Source organism: Clytia hemisphaerica, unplaced genomic scaffold, assembly GCF_902728285.1.
Source record: "Clytia hemisphaerica strain Z4C2 unplaced genomic scaffold, Clytia hemisphaerica genome assembly, whole genome shotgun sequence".
NCBI classification, from domain to species: Eukaryota; Metazoa; Cnidaria; class Hydrozoa; order Leptothecata; family Clytiidae; genus Clytia; species Clytia hemisphaerica.
In genome coordinates, this window is record NW_027103340.1 from 163,944 (window position 1) to 190,266 (window position 26,323).

The 26,323-nt window shown below is 37.4% G+C and overlaps 3 protein-coding genes across 3 annotated transcripts; all 3 read right to left on the minus strand.

Annotated features, from left to right (window-relative positions):
- Positions 1 to 11,753: 11,753 nt before the first annotated feature.
- Positions 11,754 to 14,827, minus strand: LOC136818307 (chitinase-3-like protein 1). Its single transcript, XM_067074691.1, has 3 exons — positions 13,946 to 14,827; positions 13,607 to 13,766; positions 11,754 to 13,068 (listed from the first exon to the last, which is right to left on the minus strand). Exons 1-3 carry the CDS (start codon positions 14,783 to 14,785, stop codon positions 12,167 to 12,169), a joined length of 1,902 nt encoding a protein of 633 aa, XP_066930792.1. The 5' UTR covers positions 14,786 to 14,827; the 3' UTR covers positions 11,754 to 12,166.
- A 1,878-nt stretch (positions 14,828 to 16,705) lies between these two features.
- LOC136818319 (putative leucine-rich repeat-containing protein DDB_G0290503) lies at positions 16,706 to 22,472 on the minus strand. The gene is made up of 4 exons (XM_067074695.1): positions 22,089 to 22,472; positions 17,960 to 21,707; positions 17,428 to 17,575; positions 16,706 to 16,985 (listed from the first exon to the last, which is right to left on the minus strand). The coding sequence occupies exons 1-4, from the start codon at positions 22,438 to 22,440 to the stop codon at positions 16,752 to 16,754; spliced, it is 4,482 nt and encodes a 1,493-aa protein (XP_066930796.1). The 5' UTR covers positions 22,441 to 22,472; the 3' UTR covers positions 16,706 to 16,751.
- Positions 22,473 to 25,648: 3,176 nt separating this feature from the next.
- On the minus strand, positions 25,649 to 26,323 carry LOC136818182 (melatonin receptor type 1C-like; the record flags this gene model as incomplete). Its single annotated transcript, XM_067074543.1, is given in 1 exon segment — positions 25,649 to 26,323. A coding segment is annotated over 1 exon segment (447 nt), but the record flags the coding sequence as incomplete, so codon positions are not given.

A 26,323-nucleotide genomic window follows, 5' to 3' on the forward strand; every position in this document is an offset into this window, starting at 1 on the left:
CAATTTCATTGAATATGAATATTCACGCATACGAATACACGTTGTTTTTTTACAACTAGTTTTACCAAGCAGCCTCAATGTTTCTTAAGAAATCGGCCTTTTGAGCCTTAAATGTTTCTTACATGTTTTTAAACTTTTTGACATAATCACCCTCATCTTGTTTTGATTGGAAGGTTTACAAAAAAACGAATTAAAAATGTTTTCTCATTCTGAGCCTCATGTTTCTTAAAAGTGTGTTTCTTATAAAAAAGCAAAATTGTATATGAAAAATTAATACCTTTAAAAACTGCAATCGAAGCCATTGGGATAACCAGTTTGACGTTTGACGTCACTAAATTATCAGGGGGGTCAGGGTCAGAATTCGCCGGAAATTCGGCCGTCGAGATAGTTCCTTGACCGGTGGAATAGTCGTCTGGCCGGCGGAAATGCTATCCGGCCGGCGGAAAATTGGCCGTCGGAATAGTCATTCGGCCGGCAGAATAGTCGTCTGGCCACCGAAATAGTCATCCGGTATCCGCGGAAAATTGGCCGTCGGAAAAGTTATCCGGTCCGCAGAAAGTGAGGTCGAGTTATTTTTTTCGAGTTTTTATTTTGAGCTACGACAAAACGAGTTATGATAACATTTTCTGCAAATTTTGGTTTAAGGGCTCTGACCATAGTGAATTTTTCATAATTGCCGTGTTTAAAATGTGTTTTCTGACTGATGTAACCAACAAAACTATGGCATGTTATACATTTTCTGTTTCAAACTATTCCTGAATCTGAAAATTCAAAAATTGCATTGAAAAAATTTGATGAAAAAGAAAATGAAGACTATTTCAACTTTGAAGATCTTAGTTCCGGCGAAGAAAAAACATTTTGAAAAATTTTTCGCTGTAGATGAAGTATCTTTTACCGAAGGATAAAAATTTTTGCGGAAAATTTTTGTAAATGCTTCTTTGTCTCGAAAACTTCAAAATAGTGGTTTTATCATCAATTTTTATCTGGATTTTGCTTAAAAAAACAGTCATAACTTTTGACACATCTTTTTAGAAAAATTTTCCGCAAATTTAAAATAGTTCAATTCTTTGCGGGCAGTTTGAAAAAAGTTCGAAACAAAAAGGTTAATTACCCATTAAAACTTAGCACTTTTTATAAAAGAAGGTGATGCAATATATTATTAACGTCTTTGTAAAGTTCATAACGTCTTTTTTGCAATTAAGTTCTTAATTACTCTTACTTAAGGGCAATTCTTTGTTAAAAGTGTTAAAGACTAGCCGTCACCCGGCGTCGCACCCGCCGAGTAGAGTGTTGTTGAACACATCAAAAGCCCTTTGGATGGTGGGGGAGTATAAAAAGATCTGATTTGTATATTGCAAGCCGAAAAAACGAAATATTACCACTTATCAATAATCGAAGCTTGAAAAATCGCATATTCTATGTTTGGTGACGTCATTTTGGCCCTAAGTGACGTCATCGAAAGGGGTAATCAACTTTTTACTTCACTGAAATCAATTTGTCATTTAACTAAAATATTCTCTTGATGATTTCCGATCTAATGTGGGGTCAATCATTCCTGAAATCCTTCTCAAACTCGAGATATTTTTAAGGTTTTGATGACGTCATCGGACCAAAAAAGCCTCAATTTAAATATATTTATTTTTGAAAGTTTCTATATACCAACTATTACCCCTCCCAACTCATTATCCATTAAATTTCCGATCAAATGAGGGGTCAACGACTTCCCAGCTCCTATCCAATCTCGAGATATCGCATTTTTCCTGTTTTGATGACGTCATCAACTGAAAACGCCTAAAAATTCAGCCAAATTTTAAAGTCACACTCAAGCCATATAAACCTTCCCATCTTATTCTCCATAAAATTCTCGATCCAATGAGGGGTCACCGACCTCCCAACTCCTTTTCAAACTCGAGATATCGCATTTTGAAGTTTTTCCCAAATCGGAATAGTCATTCGGCCGGCAGAATAGTCGTCTGGCCACCGAAATAGTCATCCGGTATCCGCGGAAAATTGGCCGTCGGAAAAGTTATCCGGTCCGCAGAAAGTGAGGTCGAGTTATTTTTTTCGAGTTTTTATTTTGAGCTACGACAAAACGAGTTATGATAACATTTTCTGCAAATTTTGGTTTAAGGGCTCTGACCATAGTGAATTTTTCATAATTGCCGTGTTTAAAATGTGTTTTCTGACTGATGTAACCAACAAAACTATGGCATGTTATACATTTTCTGTTCAAACTATTCCTGAATCTGAAAATTCAAAAATTGCATTGAAAAAATTTGATGAAAAAGAAAATGAAGACTATTTCAACTTTGAAGATCTTAGTTCCGGCGAAGAAAAAACATTTTGAAAAATTTTTCGCTGTAGATGAAGTATCTTTTACCGAAGGATAAAAATTTTTGCGGAAAATTTTTGTAAATGCTTCTTTGTCTCGAAAACTTCAAAATAGTGGTTTTATCATCAATTTTTCATCTGGATTTTGCTTAAAAAAACAGTCATAACTTTTGACACATCTTTTTAGAAAAATTTTCCGCAAATTTAAAATAGTTCAATTCTTTGCGGGCAGTTTGAAAAAAGTTCGAAACAAAAAGGTTAATTACCCATTAAAACTTAGCACTTTTTATAAAAGAAGGTGATGCAATATATTATTAACGTCTTTGTAAAGTTCATAACGTCTTTTTTGCAATTAAGTTCTTAATTACTCTTACTTAAGGGCAATTCTTTGTTAAAAGTGTTAAAGAATCTAAAACATAACTTTTATGTTTAGATACTAAAATCAATTTTCTGACTATGGTCAGAGCCCTTAACTATGAATGAGTATGATGTCATTCATCATCAATATTGTTATCGTTTTTTTTTTTGCTTACTTTAATTGTTCGAGTTGTTTCCTGTTGTTAACTAATAACTCGACCTCAATTTCCGCGGACCAAATAACTTTTTCGACGGCCAATTTTCCGCAGGCCGGATGACTATTCCGACGGCAAATTTTCCGCCCGCCAGATAGCATTTCCACCGGCCAAGGAACTATTTTGACGGCCGAATTTCCGGCAAATTCTAAAGTTCAGTATTATATGGAAAAATTACGGAATGAGTAAAAATAAAAATTTTCCAGGGGGTAAGAAACTGAAAAAACGATTTTTTGAAATCAAAAATCAGGAAACCAACTTTGAAACTTTTTAATCCACTCATTCCATGCACAATCATGCCAGGCAACTTCCCTGAAAATTTCAAGTCTATATTACTTTCCGATCCTGAGATTTTCCTGACAAGGTGTTTGCAAACCCCCGGAAACGCGTTTTTGAGAAAATCAAAGAAAAAGACAACAAGACGACTCAGAGTTGAAAATTATACTTTGAAAATTCGTAAGGATTATAGCAATTGGTGATAAGAACTTATCCCTTGGGAAATATTTCTTCTTCGGAAAAGGAGTCACCGGGAAATTTACGCCCATTAAATTTGATCAACATCGAGTTTCAGCATTTTCTATATAGTCAATACTAGACGGTTCCCGTCGTCGCAAACGCCGGTTAACGGTTTTGCTTGCACATCAAAATCCTTTAAAATACTATAATGTGGGTTAATGCCTGACATCATTTTGGCTTAAAATGCCGAATACAATAATAAAAATTATACTTCTAAACTTTCTACATTAGTCAAAATTTTGTGTCTGTAAGCCTCGATGATATGTCTTTTTAAGATAACGGAAGTTTGAGTTCAATGAAATGCCATAGTGACCCTGTTAAAATTATCGAGGGTACCCGTCGTTGCAGACGCCCAAAGGTGTCTGAGGTTGTGAGAGGGTTGCTTCTAGGAAAAGAAAAAGCCTTAGTTGTGAAGGAGAGGCTCGCGCTTTGCGATCGAGCACTGAAGGTTTTCCCGTTTGTTGGCTTCACATGCGGACAGCTTAAGACCGGCACATATGCAATGCAACCAACATTGAAACCTTTTTAAATAATGTTAGACGAAGTTTAATCATCAAACAACAATGTTGGATTTTGTTGCGAGTGTTGATATAAAATAATTCGAAATCGTGCAACAAAAATGCCACACCTTTTTATTTGAAACTTTGTGACGTCGCAGTACTTTTTCATGAAATTGACGTCAGAACTTTTTTCGTTTACAAATAGCAGTGTAGAGTCTTCTCTAATCCGAGTTTTCTACGCTTGTCAAACTTAGCGCGAGACTTTTTGTATCGAAGGTGGATAGGTTTTCCAGCCGCGGCGTTCAAATTTTAGAAACCTTAACATATGTTACTGGGCTAGCGTTACAGACATTTTTCATAAACTCATTTAGTATAGTACTAGCCGTCACCCGGCGTCGCACCCGCCGAGTAGAGTTGCTGTTGAACACATCAAAAGCCCTTTGGATAGTGGGGGAGTATAAAAAGATCTGATTTGTATATTGTAAGCCCAAAGAACGAAATATTACCACTTTTCACTGATCAAAACTCGGAAAACCGCATATTTCATGTTTGGTGACGTCATTATGGCCCTAAGTGACGTCATTGAAAGTGTAATAAACTTTTCACTTCACTGAAATCAATTTGTCATTCATCCAAAAGATTTTCTTGATGATTTCCGATCCAATGAGGGGTCAATCATTGCATAAATCCTTCTCAAACTCGAGATATTGTATTTTTTAGGTTTTGATGACGTCATAGGACTCAAAATGCCCCAATTCGAATATATTTATTTTCTAAAGTTTCTATATACCCACTGTTACCCCTCACAACTTATTCTCCATTAAATTTCAGATCCAATGAGGGGTCAACCATCTCCTAACTCCTTTCCAATCTCGAGATATCGCATTTTTCCGGTTTTGATGACGTCATCAACTGAAAACGCCTAAAAATTCAGCCAAATTCAAAAGTCACACTCAAGCCTCATAACCCCTCCCATCTTATTCTCCATAGAATTCTCGATCCAATGAGGGGTCACCGACCTCCCAACTCCTTTTCAAACTCGAGATATCGCATTTTCAAGTTTTTCCCAAATCTGTGACGTCATTGGGTCCCTTTACCCCTAATGTTGTCAACGGTCAATTCGCGAATTTTGAAATTTTTGCGGTCAACGGGTAGCTTGTGCCCCAAGGGTCCCAAAAAACCAAAAAACGTCAATTATTTCCACGGGAAAGTGGGTTTTTAAATTTGCGAAAGATTTGCACTGCAACGACTTCTTCACAAAAACGCTAATTTTCACACTCTTCCCCTGAGCACTTTCGCTTTCGTTTTCAACCACCCATCCAACCAAACAACCAACCAAAATCGGTCACGTAACTCTCGAACCCCCATCTCAAAAATCCATAATGGCTCCCCCACGGCTCATAGAGAATTAGACTTTTAGTATATAGACTAGCCGTCACCCGGCGTCGCACCCGCCGAGTAGAGTGTTGTTGAACACATCAAAAGCCCTTTGGATGGTGGAAAAGTATAAAAAGATCTGATTTGTATATTGTAAGCCCAAAGAACGAAATATTACCACTTTTCACTGATCAAAACTCTGAAAACCGCATATTTCATGTTTGGTGACGTCATTTTGGCCCTAAGTGACGTCATCGAAAGGGTAATCAACTTTTAACTTCACTGAAATCAATTTGTCATTCATCCAAAAGATTCTCTTGATGATTTCCGATCCAATGAGGGGTCAACCATTGTTTAAATCCTACTCAAACTCGAGATATTGTATTTGTCCGTTTTTGATGACGTCATCGGACCCAAAATGCCACAATTTGAATATATATATATTCTAAAGTTTCTATATACCCACTTTTACCCCTCCCAACTTATTCTCCATTAAATTTCCGATCCAATGAGGGGTCAACGACTTCCCAGCTCCTATCCAATCTCGAGATATCGCATTTTTCCTGTTTTGATGACGTCATCAACTGAAAACGCCTAAAAATTCAGCCAAATTTTATAGTCATGCTCAAGCCATATAAACCCTCCCATCTTATTCTCCATAAAATTCTCGATCCAATGAGGGGTCACTGACCTCCCAACTCCTTTTCAAACTCGAGATATTGCATTTTGAAGTTTTTCTCAAATCTGTGACGTCATTGGGTCTCTTTACCCCTAATGTTATCAACGGTCAATTCGCGAATTTTGAAATTTTTGCGGTCAACGGGTAGCTTATGCCCCAAGGGTCCCAAAAAACCAAAAAACGTCAATTATTTCCACGGGAAAGTGGGTTTTTAAATTTGCGAAAGATTTGCACTGCAACGACTTCTTTAAAAAAACGCTAATTTTCACACTCTTCCCCTGACCACTTTCGCTTTCGTTTTCAACCACCCACCCACACCCATCCAAACAGTCGGTCACGTACTTCTCGAACCCCCATCTCAAAAATCCATAATGGCTCCCCCACGGCTCATAGAGAATTAGACTTTTAGTATATAGACTAGCCGTCACCCGGCGTCGCACCCGCCGAGTAGAGTGTTGTTGAACACATCAAAAGCCCTTTGGATGGTGGGGGAAGGTAAAAATTGTATATTGTAAGCCCAAAGAAGGAAATATTACCACTTTTCTATGATCAAAAATCGGAAAACCGCATATTTCATGTTTTGTGACGTCATTTTGGCCCTAAGTGACGTCATCAAAAGGGTAATAAACTTTTCACTTCACTGAAATCAATTTGTCATTTATCTAAAAGATTCTCTTGCCTTGATGATTTCCGATCCAATGAGGGGTCATCTATTGCTTAAATCTTTCTCAAACTCGAGATATTGTATTTTTTAGGTTTTGATGACGTCATCGGACCCAAAATGCCCCAATTTGAATATATGTATTTTCTAAAGTTTCTTTATACCCACTCTTACCTTTCCCAACTTATTCTCTATTAAATTCCCGATCCAATGAGGGGTCAACCATCTCCTAACTCCTTTCCAATCTCGAGATATCGCCTTATTGAGTTTCATAGCTATCTTCCGTAAAAGTCCGGGCTATAAAATATACGGTCTATCACGTTGCTATGTGAACGGATTTAAAGAAAAATGGCGGATTCCTATGGCGCGCCAAAGCGGAAATAAATACTATCTTTTTAAAACAATACTATCTTCGTTTAAAACATACTATCTTTTTTTAAAAACATACTATCTTCGTTTAAAACATACTATCTTTTTTAAAACATACTATTTTTTGTTTAAAAAATACTATTTTCGTTTAAAACATAGTATCTTTAAAAAATAATACTATTTTTACTATCTTTCATACTATCTTTTTAAAACAATACTATCTTTGTTGTAAACATACTATCTTCGTTTAAAAAATACTATCTTTTAAAAAAATACTATCTTTTAAAAAAATACTATCTTTTTAAAAAATACTATCTTTTTTCGAATATAGGTTGCCTCGATTATTCAAATTTGTGTAATTTTCATTTTGAGGGGCGTGTAATGGGCGTTGGTTTTTCGTGTTTATTTTATATGGCCTCATCCACCCACATGCAGGACCAACATAACAAGATGGCTTCCGGCTCCCTACAAGATCTGACCTGACTGACAGTAAAATGGCTACTCGTGGCAGACCATTGAAAGATATCAACGAAGACCAAGTCCTTGCACTAAAATCAATAGGGTTCAAATGGAAGGAAATTGCTGATCTTATTGGACCATCCAGCAAGCATGGTCCCGCCGTCCCACCATGCGCGGGTCATGCATGCAAACTTTAAAATGAGCGAGGCAAGACGTGCCAACCTCGTTTCCAGACTGTTTTCGAAAAGATAGTATGTTTTAAAAAAGATAGTATCGTTTTAAAATAGATAGTATTGTTTAAAAAAAGATAGTATCATTACAAAAGATAGTATGTTTTTAAACGAAGATAGTATGTTTTAAACGAGAATAGTATTTTTTCAAACGGAAATAGTATTTTTTCAACGAAAATAGTATTTTTTGAACGAAAATAGTATGTTTTAATCGAAAATAGTATTTTTTTAAAAAGATAGTATGTTTTAAACGAAGATAGTATTGTTTTAAAGAGATAGTATTTATTTCCGCTTTGGCGCGCCATAGATTCCCAATGTAAACAAAAAACACAGGGAACAAAAATGTGTCACAGATTAGAAAAAGTTTTTTTTCCTATTTTCCTTCCCGATTAACCATTTTACTTTTTATATAGACATAATGATTAACAACTGAATACTTTAAAAGCAAGAAGTTAAGCTTGAAGGCCAAAACCATTTACTACACAGACAACATGAATTTATTGAGGACAAAAAACTGGTACGGTATAAAATGAAAATATCAGCCGCTCAATACTACAAAGGAACCCAAAGAAATGGAAGATAGGATAATGTCAATATTTTTTATAATGAGGTTTAGTGTTAATTGAAGAGGTGCTAGTGATAAATTTAATGTATATAAATCTGAATGAAATTAGAATGATTCATTTTATCATATAATGGTGTCAATAGACCTTTTCGCCTTTGCGTCCGCCATATTGAATTGTATGCAAAAATACAGGAACGAAAATGCCGTGGTTGGATTTAGTTGGAATGTATGCAAAACATATGCAAGTTTACAAAAAGATTAAAAAGACAACAAAGCATCTTATAAATAAATATTATAATCATTAGAACAATAAAAGATGGAATTTCTTAATCCAAAAGGAAATATTTACAGAACAACAAAAGCCTTTTAGGAATTTGTTCTTAAAGACATTGCATATTCTGTTTTCATGCCATTAAGAAATTCCACGAAGACGGAGTACACACATCAAACTTTCAAAACACGCAAACTGAAAGCAGTAATTATGACGTCACACTTTATCAATGTTTTGATTTGATCATTTGGCGGCTCTATTCCCAGGAGAATAATTTGCCGTCAGCCGAATAAGGATTGTTTTTTACCTTCGCGGGTGATTTTTCAGTTTGAGATTCTGTCTAATGTTATGGTCTTTTGAAGTGCTTGTTCTAAGAGATGAGTGAATATAATTGTTTTTAGTTTTCAAGAGAAGCAAATTTAATCTTTCTTCTACAAGATTACACTTTAATATAATGCCAATTATGCATGTAAGTTTTTATTTAATACTTTCTTTTTGCATATGTTTTGCATACTTTCTAAGGGAATTTCACCACGGCAATTCGGCAACCATAATTTTTGCATACAATTCAATATGGCGGACGCAAAGGCGAAAAGGTCTATAATAACTATAACCTTTTCCTATTTACAACATAATAAAAATGATGGAAAATAAAGTGTTCTTATAAAACAAAGAGTCGGTTGGTCTAAAATGTGAGTCGGTCGGTCGGTCTAAAAAAGTGAGTCGGTCGGTCGGTCTAAAACGTGAGTCGGTCGGTCGGTCTAAAAATTGAGTCAGTTGGTCGGTCTAAAAAGTGAGTCGGTCGATCGGTCTAAAAAGTGAGTCGGATCGGTCGGTCTAAAAAAGTGAGTCGGTCGGTCTAAAAAGTGAGTCGGTCAGTCGGTCTAAAAAATTGAGTCGGTCTGTCTACAAAAAGTGAGGCGGTCGGTCTACAAAGTGACAAAGTGAGGCGGTCGGTCAATCTAAAAAGTGAGGCAGTCAGTCGGTCTAAAAATTGAGTCGGTCGGTCTACAAAAAGTGAGGTGGTCGGTCTACAAAGTGAGGCGGTCGGTCGGGCTACAAAGTGAGGCGGTCGGTCAATCTAAAAAGTGAGGCGGTCGGTCGGTCTACAAAGTGAAGCGGTCGGTTGGTCTACAAAGTGAAGCGGTCGGTCTGTCTACAAAGCGAGGCGGTCGGTCGGTCTACAAAGTGAAGCGGTCGGTCAGTCTACAAAGCGAGGCGGTCGGTCGGTCTACAAAGTGAGGCGGTCGGTCTACAAAGTGAGGTGGTTGGTCGGTCTACAAAGTAAGGCGGTCGGTCGGTCTACAAAGTGAGGCGGTCGGTCGGTCTACAAAGTGAGGCGGTCGGTCGGTCTACAAAGTGAGGCGGTCGGTCGGTCTAATCGGACGGTCGGTCGGGACATATTTGTGATTGCCACCTACAAAGACTACCAAATTACTTGGATGTATTACCATGCAGCAAAAATATGCCACCCTCAATTTTCAAGAGGGCTAAAGTAAATGTTTCCATTGGTCGGTCTTTGTTCTTTGTTTATTTTGTTAAGATGGTTGGTTGCGATAAGCCCCATAATAATTTCTGAAGAACAACTGTACAAATCCATAACAAAATGTTCTCTATTTAAAAAAACAGGATACCATGACCATTAGACCATTCCCTATCCATGTACAAACGATGGCACCAGTGACCAGAGCAGAGAGACCAGATCAATCAATGAGCTTCTTGCTTTTCTATTTACTTTTACGAATATTACCAGTAAAGTAGAATTTCGAAAACGGAGATACGCTTCCGAACCGCGCGACGTTTCCCGATCGGCAAGGAACCGTAGGCTATTTTCCGGTGCCGTGTCTCCAAAGAAACGTACTCCGCCTCGAAAAAAGAGCACTTTACTGTTTTCCCGCTCGGAGCTCGATTCAAAAAGAGACTTGGAAAAAAATCCATAATGGCCCCCCCACGGCTCACTCACATTAGACTTTTAGTATATAGACTAGCCGTCACCCGGCGTCGCACCCGCCGAGTAGAGTGTTGTTGAACACATCAAAAGCCCTTTGGATGGTGGGGGAGGGTAATAAGATTGAGTTCTAAACCCAAAGAATGAGATATTACCACTTATTACTGATCGAAGCTCGAAAAATCGCATATTTCATGTTTGGTGACGTCATTTGAGCCCCTAACTGACGTCATGGAAAGGGTAATAAACTTTTCACTTCACTGAAACTAATTTTTCATTGACTAAAAAAATTCTCTTGACGATTTCCGATCCAATGAGGGGTCAATCATGAATCCTGGAATCCTTCTCAAACTCAAGATATTGTATTTTTCCGTTTTTGATGACGTCATCGGACCCAAAAAGCCTCAATTTGAATATATTTATTTTTGAAAGTCTCTATATACTCCATTAAATTTCCGATCCAATGAGGGGTCAACCATCTCCTAACTCTTTTCCAATCTCTAGATATCGCATTTTTTCTGTTTTGATGACGTCATGAACTGAAAACGCCTAAAAATTCAGTCAAATTTCAAAGTCACACTCAAGCCTCATAACCCCTCCCATCTTATTCTCTATAAAATTCTCGATCCAATGAGGGGTCACCGACCTCTCAACTCCTTTTCAAACTCGAGATATCGCATTTTCAAGTTTTTCCCAAATCTGTGACGTCATTGGGTCCCTTTACCCCTAATGTTGTCAACGATCAATTTGCGAATTTTGAAATTTTTGCGGTCAACGGGTAGCTTATGCCCCAAGGGTCCCAAAAAACTAAAAAACGTCAATTATTTCCACGGGAAAGTGGGTTTTTAAATTTGCGAAAGATTGACACTGCAACGACTTCTTCACAAAAACGCTAATTTTCACACTCTTCCCCTGACCACTTTCGCTTTCGTTTTCAACCACCCAACCAACCATTCAACCAAAAAATCGGTCACGTAACTCTCGAACCCCCATCTCAAAAATCCATAATGGCTCCCCCACGGCTCATAGAGAATTAGACTTTTAGTATATAGAAGATAAGGTGTTTTGAAGAGTTTTATGTTTCGATTAATCAAACACCTGGAATAGATTCTAATCATTCGTCATGTACTAATCTCTCTAAATTCAAAATATTATTGAAGAGCTATTGACAACTCAATACTCGCCCGAACTTTATTTAAATCCTGAAAAATGTTCTTCATCTCAAAATTATGAAAATAGTGGTTTTGACCAATTTTTTCATTCCATTTTTTTTGTACAAAAAGAGGCATATCTTTGTAGCTCAATCTTTTGCAGACAATCTAATATAAAAAGAGAGATATAACATTTTTGTAATTAAATTACTAAAGTATGAAATTAAATTACTCTTGATAGAATAAATTCAGAACAATTTATAAAAACAGTTTTTTGTTAAAAGTGTCAGGGCGTAGTCAAAACAAAAGGTTTACCTGTAAAATTCGTATCCAATGGCCACTGCCCTTAAATAAAAGCGTGTCGCACTCTCCAAAAAGACATCTCGTATAGGATTCGAATCAGAGTAAACAGAGCTTATTCAAATAAATGAAGAATTATTTCTAAGCCACTTGATACCAGTGGTTGTTTGAAGCGTTTGTTTGATAATAATTAAGCTCTAATTGTTTTCAAAAACGTCGTTTTTCGTTACCAAAATATCAATCACATTTACAATGGCTTGAAGGACAGTAATCTGAAGCACAATTTTGTCGACACCAACCATCAATACCGGCTTGTGTGTGATATGGTGGGACACCATGGCAACTGGCGTATGGTGACTCCGTTCCACCACCACATTTACAATGAGATATTGGACAATAACCAAGTTTACAATTTTGTTCACACCATTGATCCATTCCGGGTTGTTTGTCATAAGGAGGGATACTGTGACAAGCGGTTCCTGGGGATTCTGTTTCTTGTGGTTGGGTGGTGGCTGGTAGTTGAGTGGTAGCTGGTGGTTGGGTGGTGGCTAGTGGTTGGGTGGTGGGTGATACCTGAGTGGTAGCGGGTGGTTGAGGTGTAGTTCTATCGCATATACAATGAGAAGCAGGACAATAAAAAAATTCACCAGGTTTGCAATTAGTGGTACACCATTGTTTCATACCTGGCTGTGAAGCATAGTTCGGTGTGGGGTAGCATTCACCAGAAGGTGTTTCAGTCGTTTCCTGTTCAGTTGTTTCCAGTTCTGTTGTTTGTGGCGCAAAAGTTGTGATTGGTGGAGCGGTTACGGGTGCTTCCGTAGTAGCCTCTTCGGAAGTCATCGTTGTTTCTGTTGGTGAGGGTTTCACAGTTGTTTCTGACGGTGGTTGTGTAGTAACGGGCTGTCCGGAAGCTAGTTCATTTTTCACGGCATTCATGAGTGGATATTTACCGTTATTGCAGAAGCTACCCGTGAAATCATCGAGGTCGATGGCCCAGAACATGGCTCCTTTTAAGCCACGCCCTTTAATCAGTGATCGAACTTTATGGACGATGCTGGCCTCACTATCATACCCTACCCAGTAGTTACCAAGGTAACCGTACGTTGCACCTGCACTGCTTGTTTCAACGACTGTCATCCCTGGCAAAAAAAAGAAGAAAAAAAATATCAAAAATGTAATCATAATTTCATTTCGATGCAATAAAACGAATAGACAAATAAAACGCTTTTTCTTGCTTTTTATCTCCTTCCTACGAATACCACATGGAAATATATATATTTCTGTTATCCTTGTATGGTATCATTTTCCCTGAAAGTAAAACTATTTATACGAGTTCGAGGAAACTTTACTATAAGAAAATCGTTACTGGATTAAATAATTACACTTTCAACCCTACTCTTTTGTGCTTAATTGGTGGAGGGTGGAATAAGCAGGGGGTTGGTAGACTGGGAGAAAATTCGTAAAATGGGGGGCCGGTCAATATCAAGTGATTTTGGTTGGGTTGATTTCCCCAAAAAAACTCTAAAAAGGAAAATTTCATAAAATGGGGGGGGGGGCACAAAAGAGTAATATTCAAGCTAAAGTCTAACTGTGAAAAATTTATGAATTTGATGGTGATTCAAAAATTGAAAATCCAGATATAAAGCAAAACGCTTTTTTGTTTTTTTTAATACGTACCCTGCTTGATCTTTTGGCAAATCTCATAATAAGCGATATATCCAGATTCACCAGTGTATTGTCCCGTAGCTCCTCCACCAATAGCGTCTGCTCCCAAACCATTGTTTGCTGTGGAAGTTAATGTGAAGGATCGACCGTATGTTCCCAAACCTAAAGCAATCTACAAAGAAAGAAGAAGAAGGGAATACATATACAATAACTCTTTGGCCGTTCAAAGGGCTGTAATCCTTTATCCAAGAAGGATAAGAAAAATCTGAGCACAGATTGACTTTGATTAAGACTTTTATTTGAGCAAACGATTAAAACTTCAAATGCATGAATATAACACATAAGTAGTACCTTATTGGCAGGGAAACCTCCATTGATCCAAACATCTAATGCATTAGGGACAGAATTTGTCAAACTAGCATCCATCGATGTGTGATGGCCTGTGACTGGTTCCCAGGCTCCTGCTAAATCGTACGACATCAAATGTAACATATCTAAGTGAGAACCTAATTTGTCTGTTTCGTACGCTTTCCTGATGGTGGCTTCGCCTGCGGCTACTGCTGCTGTTAAGAGTAAACGGTCAGAGCCAGTATCAATTGCTTCTTTTTTGTATGAATCCATTAGTTCTTTGCATAGAACTGTGAATCTTTGTTTATCTCCAGGTTTGTTTTCGTTAGGGCGAACACCAGGATATTCCCAATCTAAATCCAAACCATCAAAACCATGCTGGCGAAGAAGCTGTATTGAATGTTGAATGAAGGTTTGTCGATTGGAAGCTGTTGAGACCATAACTGAAAAGGGGCTAGTGTTCGTCTCATGAGTCCAACCACCAACTGCTAGCAAAACTTTCAGCTTTGGATTTTGATTTTTGAGAGCCATAACTTGGCCAACCATGTTAGCATACTCAACATCATTCCATTCATAATATTGTAATCGATTGTTGACGATCTTCGCGAACGAGTACGCGATGTGTGTACAAAGAAAAGGATCAATATTCGCAGGTGTGAATTTTCCCAATCCGCTTCGATATTGGGCCCAGTTTGTGTAGTAGCAAACTCGAACGTATTCTTTGCCGTTGTCGTTAGTAACCATGGTGACTTGATCCAGGTCGTCTAAGATAGCCAAAGAGCTTCCATTCTCTAGAAGTAAACTTGAAAGGAGTACACCACACAAAATTTTGAACCCAATCATTCTTATCGATAGACAGTTGACGAATAGAGAATTTTTGTTCAAAATTTTTTGATGCAGAATTTATATAAGGATATGACTGAATTAAAATAAATAAATACAGATGTCAAAACAAAGGAAAGCTTTATTGAAATTGGATCTGTGTTTAATGCCGACGCACACGTTTTTTTATAAGAACATCCAAAGTTTTTGAAACTTATGGATGTTCTTAACTTTTTGAGTTTTAAGCCTAAAAATGTTCTTAACGTGTTCTTATTTTCACTATTTTGTGAGTATTTTTGTTAATTTTTCTAAGAAAATAGACGTTGTAGGGTCCACAAAGCCTTAAAATGTTCTTAACTTGTTCTTAACATTTTGGCCATCGAAACCTTTTGTTCTTATATAGTTTGTTCTTATATACAAAAAACGTGTATTTTCATTTTTCAAAAAGGGTTAATAATAATGGATCGAGGAAGAGTTGTTAATAAAAAACTATAAAGAGAATATGTGTTACATGGAGAGCGACACGATACTTCGCCTCCAATTAAGCGGATTAAATCTTAGCAGTTACATTAATTAAGATCTCAAGCAAAGCTAAAACGAGAGTGCAAGAATTTATAAAATCATAAAAGACAGGATTTAGTGCAATTTATAGAATTCGTATGCAAGTGGGTGTAATGTGGGAATAAGAAGTGAATAATCCGATTTCGAGTAATAAAAGCATCAAGGAATACAAGTAAATTGCGAAATACCCCCCCCTGTTTTGTCTTTGGTTTAAGTCTTAATAAGGCGTAGTAGTGTCAACCTTGACTTTGTCCAGGAGGTCGGGGTTCGATTTTCCCACTCGGTGATGTGATTCACCAGCTCAGTGAATGTACCTTCACCCGGGTTAAGCAATGCCAAATGCGGGGAGTTAGGTACCACCATTTTGACAAAAGAGTGTGAGATAGGCTGCTTGCATCCTCTAACGAATTCGTGCTTCTTTTAGATATATATACTACCTGCGGTTTTGTACGGGTTTGCGATTCAGACTAAGTATGAGAAGAAGTCGACTGCATGCATCTCCGATTAATTTCTTGGTGGCGTGACCCTTTCTATTTAGCCTTTGTTACAAAAATTGATAAAGAAGAAATGTTTCACCTTGTTTATCATATGATATCGTTTCATTGAAATTCAACGAGTCAACGACCCACAACAAAAAAATCTTTCAAGGATGTGTCCAGCCTAGATGAGCCACGCCTGGCATTTAGAATCTCATTCAGGTCATTATAGTGCATAAATAAAACTGGTGTGTTTATAGTTTGAAATGTCAAGCATGGGTCTTTTTTAGGCCCGGCGAACGGCGAATTTCACCGGTCTAAGGCACGAAAAAAATTACAATTCGCCATTCGAAAATTTCGGTTCGCCACCTCAAGTACATTTTTACGCCAATCAATACACTGCGCTTGCTAAGAACTCGCCGGCTTAGAACTTAGAAATCACCAGAGTTGATTTTTCACTCCTCAGCCCTACCAAAAACAAAGAAAAACCCCTGTGTCAAGTAAATCTCCACATCTAAGTTCACATCATATTATTCATATTTAAATTTTCCGAACAAAAAATCCTTTTTATCGTATTTTAGGATACAAATAGGCCTTATAAATTACGTCACGAACATCACTTGCCTCGAACAATCAAACATCAAACAATTCTCATGGCTATTACGTCCCTTGAGAAAAATTTTTTTATGAAGAGAAAGTAGTTTTAATAAAATCTGCTGGGTGTTAATCACCATGGCAAAAATTTCAAAACGAGGCAAGTGATGTTAGTGACGTAATTTATGAAAAAGCCTATTGAGAGTTTATATGCAACCTAACTAATAAGAACTAAAATTAGAACCGATAATTTGAAGATACTAAAAGGACGAATGTTTATAATTATTTATGTTAGATATGATAGATTTATTTCAGAATAAGCAAGCCGTAAACTAAATAAGTGAAATGAAAGAGTTTTAACGAATGCCTCTTTTATTAGCGGCCGAGCGCCCTTTCATGATATTCGGACCAAAAAGAACAGGTTTCATGGCTGGTTTAACAGCAAGTTGAGGTTGTTTTGCGGACGGCTGTTTAATGAAAGGGAACTTGGTATTTGCCAATGATGATTGAAGCGTCTTGGGATCTACCACAGATAAGCGACGTGAATAGCCACGTGCTCCATCCAATCCAGCCATCAAACGATTTGATTTCTACAAAGATAGCAAAGGTTACAATAAGATTTATAGTGCATAATATCAATCATAGACTAGTGAACTAGTCTGCTAATTAATTAGTCATGTCAGAGGGAGGAAATTCAAGGGCGGCTGCTGCTTGTTAAAATAGGAGCTGCGTAGGAGAACGAGCAAAATTGGTTAGAGAGTGCTGATTAACATTGCTTATCAACTTTTTCCACCGACAAGTTCTTCCTACGCTTACCTAACTCATACGATCACTTTTCCCTTCTGACGCCCGACTGGCGAGCCAGAAAGGATGGAAAGGATTTCGAATGGAAAACATGTAGTTTTTCTCAATCTTTCAAGATTCAGAATATTTCTAACTGTTTTTTTCCTCTAAAACAATACTTTCCGCTTTTAAAATTCTTATCGAATATTTAATACAGTATAATTGTTAAAAAAAAAATTATTTTCTCACCTCATGAGTCTGGTGTCCCAACCCATGCGCATTAAGAGAAAATGATGTCGCTTGATTTGGATTATCTCGATATCCATGACCTGTTAAAGAAATCTTTCTCTTTGTAGTGGAGGTAACTCCAATTCCTACTGGTGGTGAAGTTTCTTCACTAAAAGACAAAGAGTAAGCAAAGGTCAATAGGCTTTTCTAGAAAAAGATTGTATAGGAATGTTAAGGATATATCGGACATTCACGAGATGAAAGAGTCCAGTTTAGAATTGGTATGAAACAGCTGAAATTCTGTTTTGTCACACGAAACTTAAAAATTACATAGAACATGGACAGTAAACAAATATCTAGAATGGTCATTAGTTTCTGTTTATATCTTGGATAAATTGTAAAACATTGCAAACGAGGGCTGTTAAATATTGAGAAGTTAATGGAATCGAGCAATTTGAGGGACAAAAGAGTTAACAATCAAGACAGCTAGGGATTTCCAGAATGATAATGCAATGACTATGGAAGATGCAAAGAACAAACCAATATGACTTACTTATTAGTGATGCCAAGAATGGTGTAAATCTCTTTAATGCCAACACCACTTTGTTTAAGTTTATTGACCAGCTTCTTGTGACGATCTAAGAGTTTCAGACGTTTCTTTTCTGCTACTTTCGCTTTCATTTCAATGATTTCGCCTTGTCTTTTTACAGTATTCGGTTTTTTGACGGTTTTAGTGACATTTCCTTGAGTGGCAATTTCAGGAAGGATCACCGATAGACGATTATTTTTCATAGTATCTATACTAGTTTGACTATGGTTCGATTTTTTGGTCTCTTTGAGTTGACCGACCCGCCGATGAGGTTTTGGGTTCCATGACTGTCCAAATTTCGATAGTAAGTTAGATTCTTCACCAGGGAAAGATGCAGTAGGTGATTTGGTGCTCTCACCCATCTGTTTGACTGTGTACGCAATGACGTCCAAGATATCGATAGCGTGTTGAGCAAAAATTGAAAGCTCTCCCTTAATAATTTCATTATCTGATTTATCTGTTGGATCAAATTTGGAGATTTCTTTATAAAGATGAGAACATTTACATTTAGCAGTTGTATTAATGAACCGAATTATATGATTGATAACTCCGTTACGAACTTTCTGCCATTTACTGGTTTTCTTAGTCTTCGTGGCATCGGGTTCAAAGAAACCACTTTCGTTGCCACGCCTCTTAATGTCTGAGGAATCAGAAGTCACAGAAGTCATATCTGGGGCACCCGTATCTGGTACCATTTCAAGAGTGTTTCGAATGACTTGTTGTGTGTGCTCAATATTCTGACCAGTCAACAATGGGAACTCTTGTTTAGGCTGACTGTTCTTACCACGAGGTTTCTCATTCGCTTTCAAGGGATTTTTCATAGTTAAGTTAGGCGATACTTGTTTGAGTGGGGTAGGGGTTTGGTCGACCCTGTTTTGAATAGCTGGGAGTTCACTAACTTTGTCATCTGATTCATCTAAAGTAGGTTCTTTGGTTGATGTTAATTGAGCATTTGGTGTTGGAGGCTTGACACCGATAGCCGGTAACTGGGTTTTATTGTTCAAAGAAGACCTTTTTGTCTTTTGGTCTTCATTGTTAGATACATTCTGTTGATTGTTTGTTGTGGGTGAATTAACAGTGGAAGGCTCACGTGGTCTCTTTTGACTTGCTACTTGGTTTCGCTCTTGTTGTTCTTGCTGTTTGTTTTTGCTCTGTTTTCTTGGTGAATTCAGCTCTGGTTGAGCAACCTTGGATGGTGGTTGACCAGCACCACTAACTTTCTTTTTAGGTGTTGTTTTAGGATCTGGTGAGTGCTGTTGTCGAACAGGGTAATCATCTTCCACATTCTCTTCGTAAACATAATTTTCACCTACGAAATTTTCATCAGCGAGATCATCGTCATTGTACTCTTGTTCATTATCATAGAACAAGGGAGGAGTTAGTGCCTCGCTGCCCCGCTTTTGGTTTTCATCAGAAATATTGGTTTGTTCTCCACCGTGTGTTGGCTCCACACTGGAATTATCTGATGTCACTGGTTGCTCATTAACATTTTCTTCAGGTCCATTTGAAGATTCTGTTTCATTTTTACTGGTTGTCTGGATAACCTCGTCGAGAATCGAGTGTCTATTTTGTTGTTTGGCACTTTCAACTTCTTGTGTAGTAGTGCGCTCTACGTTCGCTTGAGGTTGTTCATTGTCGACAACTCCTTTTACAAGGCTTTCTTTCTTTTTCTGTTGAGGTTGGCTGACTTGTTTATTTGTTTCGTTAGATGAATCTGTTACTGCTGTCTCTGCCTCTCCTACCACACTATCAATAGAGCTTGCTGGGGACAATTCTTCTTTACTTTGAGTAATAGTGGATAAGACACTCTCTATTCGATTCATTTCTTTACCCTCTTTTTTCTCGTTTTCTTCAAATATTTTTTCGAATTCATCAATAGTTGTGACGTAACTGTAAATACGAGTTGCCATATCTTGAAAATCTTCGTCGACCAGAGTGGTATGGTTCTTCGCTAAAATGTCTTGCGTAGGAACGCTACTCCTCTGTCGCTCTATTCCAACAGCCTTTGTAGGGATCTCGTCCGTCTGTGTGGCTTGGTCAACAACGATAGGTTGAGGAGTGATATCCTCTAACTCGATCTGTTGATAAACAACTATTTGTTTTGCACTGGCTCGGAAAGTGCGACTTGAGGAGCGACCCTCGGGTGGTGAAGGTGGTGCCACATCTTCGAAAGAAGTATGAGGATTAGGTGGTGGAGTTTGGTTAGTCTGGCTCAAGTATTGTTCGATAATCTCCTTGGCAGAGGACTTTTTAGAATCAAGAGAGCGTGTGGCCATTTTTGAGGCAGCTACAGCAGTTTCCAACTGGGTCGTCAATCGTGTAATCTTGTCACGCTTGTTGGAGATATCTTTTGTTAAGTCTTCAATACGCTCTTTGTATGAAGAACATTTGAGACATTTTCGAAGGGCCATTCTAGATTCAAAACTTTCCAAGCGGTCAGCATGCAAAGAATTTGTCGGCTCCGGAATTAATTCAGGTAATGCGGCAACAACTTCAGCAGGCGCATTTGAGGCAAGGCTGAGACTCAGCTTCTTGCGTTCTGCTAATAACTCTTTGTTCTTCAATCGTTCGGTCTTTAGCTGTGATTCCAACCGTTCAACTTCGTGTTCCAGATTTTGGTTTTGCACGTAATAGGAAGGCATATGTCTGAGATAATTGCCAGATTCTTCTTCAGCAGCTTTGCTTTCAGCTCGTTGAAGCTCCATCAATCTCTCTTCTGCAAACTGTAATTCAGTTTCAAGTTTAGTACATTTCATTTGAACGGTTTTTGCTTGAACCCGTGTACGATCGCAATCGTCTTGTAATGATAAATTATCATTTTTCAATTTATCTTTCACCGCTTCGACCTTTGAAATGGTGGCTTTATGCTTACTCAGCATCTCCTGGTATTCTTCAAGTTGTTTGCTTTGTGTGGTGAATGCATGAAGCAAACGTTGAATCTCCATTTCTAACTTCTCTTGGTCACCGGCTCCTTCCTCTCGCACGTTCTTTAAAAGGTCGACAATTTCAGTAGCCGCGTACTTCCAGGTGTCAGATTTCTCTTTGCGTTTTATACTTTGCGATTGGAGTGTTTTGAATTTGTTGATGACATGTTTCTGCATATCAACCTTATTCTTTCTCGGATCTACTCCAGTGTATATTGTAGCTTTAGATCCATACAACTTTGTTAATCTGCTGTACAGTCGGTTCAATTTAGAAGAACTTTGATGGATCATTTCTATCGTCATAGAGATTTCTGAAGACACATTATCCAAATTTTCCAACTCTGGTGATTTCAAACTCCGTTGAAACTCTTCAAAGTGTAAAGCATCTTCAACATTAGATAACAAATCAGTTCGATCACAACAAACTTCTAAATATTGTTCAAGTATCCTATTGATCTCGATCTGTGTCAGATTCTTTTCTTTAGTTTCCTTGGAGATGAAGAAATCAGGATCAGCAAGTTTGGCGATATCAAAAATATCATCTTCCTCTTCGGGGTAGTCTTTCAACAATTCAGCCATCCTCTCCTTGATTCCTGCCAGATCTTCCCCATATTTCTCCTGTTTGCGCTGTTTCTGCTTTTCTTCAAGGTGAACCATGATGTTCTGTATGGCTTCTTCATTGTTTTTATTGGAATCGAGAAGTCCGCCCAAACCGCCTCCTAATCTGTCAACATCATCTTGATCTAGATCTCTGATCGGGCGTCGTATGTCCTCATCCGCCAGCGAACCTATTGAAAAGAAATATCTAAATTATTAGAATATCTAAGACAATTCATACCTATTCCATTCATTCATTTCGAAAAAGACCACGCGGTTACAACAAGCCTAGCTCCAAACTTATAGGTTCCTCGCTGTATTACAATAATCTATTCTTAAGTTAACGAGAATTTGATGCAAGTCTATTTTGATACCAAGACGGACTTGCTATATTCCTATTCAACCAAGGAATAGGGAATAGTAAAATATTATATATATTTTTAAGTGGTTGTCCTACTTCTAAGACAGCGAAGATATATTATATTCTAATTTTAATTCTAGCTGGCTGTGAAGGTAACACGAAACTCAATACGTGGAAAGATTGTTTAAAATTGGTACAGGCCACAGCAAACCTCGCTTGCGCCGTTTCATTGGTTTATGATTTTTCGCTTGATTTAAATTTGTTGTCTTCACATGGCTGGTACGTCGATTTCGATTACCGGCGCCCAACAAGCCACTGTTATAATCCATGGTTCCTCTTCTTTCCCACTGATACTCTTCATCAAGAGTGTCAGGGTGGATTAAATTACTCAACCGCTTCTTCTTTAAACGCGGATGATGTTGAAAAGCGAATTCTCGGTGGTCGTAGTCCCGTCTTTGATTGTTTTTGTTTGTCTTTTTATCGTCTTCGCTATACTGTTGTTGGTGTTGTTGCCGATCGTTGTCCTGTTGAATCAGATCGATTGCTCGGTCCTGGCTCCCCATTGCCACCCTAAACTCTTCGTTTGAAAAACATTTTTCAAGACAGATTTATTTAAAGTTGTTAATCGTTTGGTTATTTTCAATTTTTGATTTGACGTCAAAAATCTATAATGAAAACTGACGTCAACTAACAAAATCCTAAAAGTGAAAACATTTAGAGAAAATGCTAGCAGTAAGTTCATCTTGCAACTCTTGCATTAACAACACGCATGCGCAATTTGTCGTTCTTTTAAACCACACGTAGTTAATTCCCGTGATAAACAAAGAGGAATGAATCCGTATGGGTGATACAGTCACTTTCGGTAGGGTTATGGACGGCAAAATATGAAATTTGTCGTTCTTTTTGTCTTATTTTAGTAATGCAGGATTTGTTAGATAGACCCCCTCCTAGATATGTTGCAAAAATGAAGTGTTCCTTTAACTAATGGTTAAATTTCAGTGGTTCAACAACAGAAAAAAAGAAAAACAAGCAACATGCTGAATGGACCTACCTGTTTATCAAAATCAGATAAAAGTAGGTGTTCTATATTTTACTATTGGTATTGAGCAAACACAATAAGTTTTAGAACAATTCAAAAACGTCTGATTTATTTTCTTTTATCATTGTGTAACTTGGTCGTCTTTTTTTGAAAACTTTATGACGAAAAAAAATTTTCCAAGAAAAATTACTTCAGCCACATTTAAGGTAACTTGCACTCTATCTTTCTGACAAAAATCATGAAAAACTAATGAAGCAATTTTGCACCAAGTCCAAAAAACCTTATTTTTAGGTAGTTTTTGGCCCAAATTTACCCCCAATTTTTTTTTCAAAATCGGGCTCCGTCACGTTTTAGCATTGCTTGTGCAAAAAATGAAAAAAAAATAATGAGCCGATCCCGAGAAAAGCTGCTAACAGGAAAATGGTAAAACAGAATTTCCCCCAAAAAAGAAAATTCGTATTTTACGGCGAAAAAAAATTTTCCGAGAAAAATTACTTCAGCCACATTTTAGGGTGCCTTGCACTCCATCTTTCTGCCAAAAATCAGGAAAAAGTAATGAAGCAATTTTGCACCAAGTCAAAAAAACCTTATTTTTAGGTAGTTTTTGGCCCAAATTTGCGAAAATCCGTATTTGACGACGAAAAAAAAATTTCCTAGAAAAATTACTTCAGCCACATTTTAGGGTGCCTTGCACTCTATCTTTGTGCCAAAAATCAGGAAAAACTAATGAAGCAATTTTGCACAAAGTCAAAAAAACCTTTTTATTAGGTAGTTTTTGGCCCAAATTTGCCCCCAAATTTTTTTTCTCAAAAATCAGGCTCCGTCACTTTTTAGGCATTGCTATTTTGTATCATTGTGCAAAAAATTAAAAAAAACTAATGAGCCAATCCCAAGAAAAGCTGCTAACAGGAAAATGGTAAGAGGGAATTTCCCCGAAAAAACGAAAATCCGTATTTTACGACGAAAAAAAAATTTCCGAGAAAAATTACTTCAGCCACATTTTAGGGTACCTTGCACTCTATCTTTCTGCCAAAAATCAGGAAAAACTAATGAAGCAATTTTGCACTAAGTCCAAAAAACCTTATTTTTAGGTAGTTTTTGGCCCAAATTTGCGAAAATCCGTATTTGACGACGAAAAAAATTTTCCGAGAAAAATTACTACTTCAGCCACATTTTAGGGTAACCTTGCACTCTATCTTTCTGCCAAAAATCAGGAAAAACTAATGAAGCAATTTTGCACAAAGTCCAAAAAACCCTATTTTTAGGTAGTTTTTGGCCCAAATTTGCCCCCCAAAATTTTTTTTCAAAAATCGGGCTCCGTCACTTTTCAGGCATTGCCATTTTGTATCATTGTGCAAAAAATTAGAAAAAACTAATGTGCCAATCCCGAGAAAAGCTTGTAACAGACGAACGGACAACGGTCAAATTAAAGGACCTCCCGGTAGGTCCAAAAATCGGAGCCAGGGTGCTTTTGAAATAGATTTATAGCAAACAGACGTTAGAGTGGATTTTTTTGGGATGCAACGTTCTTAACAAAGATAATTAGATATTTACCCGTTTTAGTACACTTGAAACAGTTAAGAAAAATAAATAACCGCAGTGTTGAGTTTTTATGTCCGATTTCACCATGCGTGTTTCAGGAAGCCACCACTCAAAAAATCTCTTATTAGAAAATGAAAAAAAGTAAACAAGTTATAAGTACAGAAGTGGTATCAAAAGACCCACAATATATATTTATCGTCAGAAGCAGAATAATTATCCCTGAGTTAAAATATACTACATACATAATATACATACTATAAAAAAGGATACAATACATATTATAAAATCCTCGTATAGATTTGACTAGAGTCTACTTCTGACTAAACTTTGCTTTCTGATAATTTCTCATGACGCTGATCAGTCAATTGAAGTAGACTAAAGGATATATCACCATCTTGGATTTTTTTCAAAAACCATATAAATGCACTAAAACAATGAATAGACCAGCGGCCGAGGTAGTGAATTGTGTCACTTCTTAGGGCACCCCTTAGATCCAGGGCAAATTTTTGATATTATTCTCCTAATAGGGTGTAGAATTAATAAAAAATTTACCCTTCGAATCTCTTGCAGTTTTCGAGTGAATCGAGTTTTAGTTAATCGATAAAACTTATCAAATATCTGCGAGGCTGAATGGTATGGTTTGTTAACTTTCGATGTTCCGATCATGAGATATTTCATGTTTTAAGGTTGGTAAAGATAATTTCAATATTTAAACCAAAATATCTCGAGATCTAGGCATCAACAGTTGACAAACCATAGTCCATACCATTTTCGGATACTACTAATTCAGGGCTATCCAGCTGTGGGAATGATTTTTTCTGAAAATGCTCCCAGAAAAATGCTGACGTCATCGGAAAACGCCAAAAACGTCGATTTTTCGCCTTAAGAATGCCATTTCTCGGCACCAGGTGGTCGAAACTTAACAAATAACCCCATTTTCTTTATCTACTTTTCATGCTGAATCCGCTGGCAGCCTCAGATATTTGATTTTCAGACTTCGATAAAACTGTTAGTAAAGGGGGACCCTTGATAAGTTCTATCGATTAACTAAAAATGGATTCACTCGAAAAAGGCAGAAGATTCGAAGGGCAAATTTTTTTTATCAACTCTACACCCTATTAGGAGAATAATATCAAAAATTAGCCCTGATCTAAGGGGTGCCTTATGAAAACCATTTTTAAGGCCTTTTCTGAATCTCGGACGCTGGAAAAAAATGGTCTATTGATCATTGTTTTCTGTATGAATTTGCTACCACATCAATCAAAGCCAAAAAATGGAGTTTGCCAAAATACGCAAGGCCACTTATCAGCGCCATCCAATCTATCAAAAAGCTAAAAGTGGGCCCTGGGCTACGTATAGGTACGACAGTTCGCCAAATAGAAATTATTTTGAAAGCATATGGAACCGTGGACGCATGGTCATTCACCATTGACACTAGTTTCTTGTCTTTTAATACTGTAAAGTGTAACAAGAGCTTTATTTCTTGATATGAATATCAGGGCGTTTAGTCCAGAGTTGGAAAGTTGAATAAGAAGCGACCAGTAAAATATATACACTAAGTATGTCCAGTTTGTTGTGTTTGGGTACCAGGTATGTGACACGTACATGTAGATGGCGTACGCGCAAATCGGAAGGTTGGTCAACAAGCAGACGAACGTCACCAGGAGCACCGTCTTCGTAGCTCTAGTTTGATACAGAGTTGTTCGGATGAAATTCTTGGATAATCGGCGGATAAGATGACCTTGTTTACGGATATAACGGAGAAGTTGGATGTTAATGACCGCAAATATTGTCAAATGCACAACTTCCAATGTTCCTGCTACCAAAAGAAAGATCCGATTGCAGAAAAATTCTAAGAGCGTCCA

Coding starts and splice junctions, on each gene's coding strand:
- LOC136818307 (XM_067074691.1), bottom strand. CDS start 14,785: ATGATTGGGTTCAAAATTTTGTGTGGTGTACTCCTTTCAAGTTTACTT. Junction 13,767..13,945: donor GAGGTTTCCCTGCCAATAAG/GTACTACTTATG, acceptor CTTTCTTTGTAG/ATTGCTTTAGGTTTGGGAAC. Junction 13,069..13,606: donor TTGCCAAAAGATCAAGCAGG/GTACGTATTAAA, acceptor TTTTTTTGCCAG/GGATGACAGTCGTTGAAACA.
- LOC136818319 (XM_067074695.1), bottom strand. CDS start 22,440: ATGGGGAGCCAGGACCGAGCAATCGATCTGATTCAACAGGACAACGAT. Junction 21,708..22,088: donor AATGAAACGGCGCAAGCGAG/GTTTGCTGTGGC, acceptor TCTTTTCAATAG/GTTCGCTGGCGGATGAGGAC. Junction 17,576..17,959: donor ATTCTTGGCATCACTAATAA/GTAAGTCATATT, acceptor TTTGTCTTTTAG/TGAAGAAACTTCACCACCAG.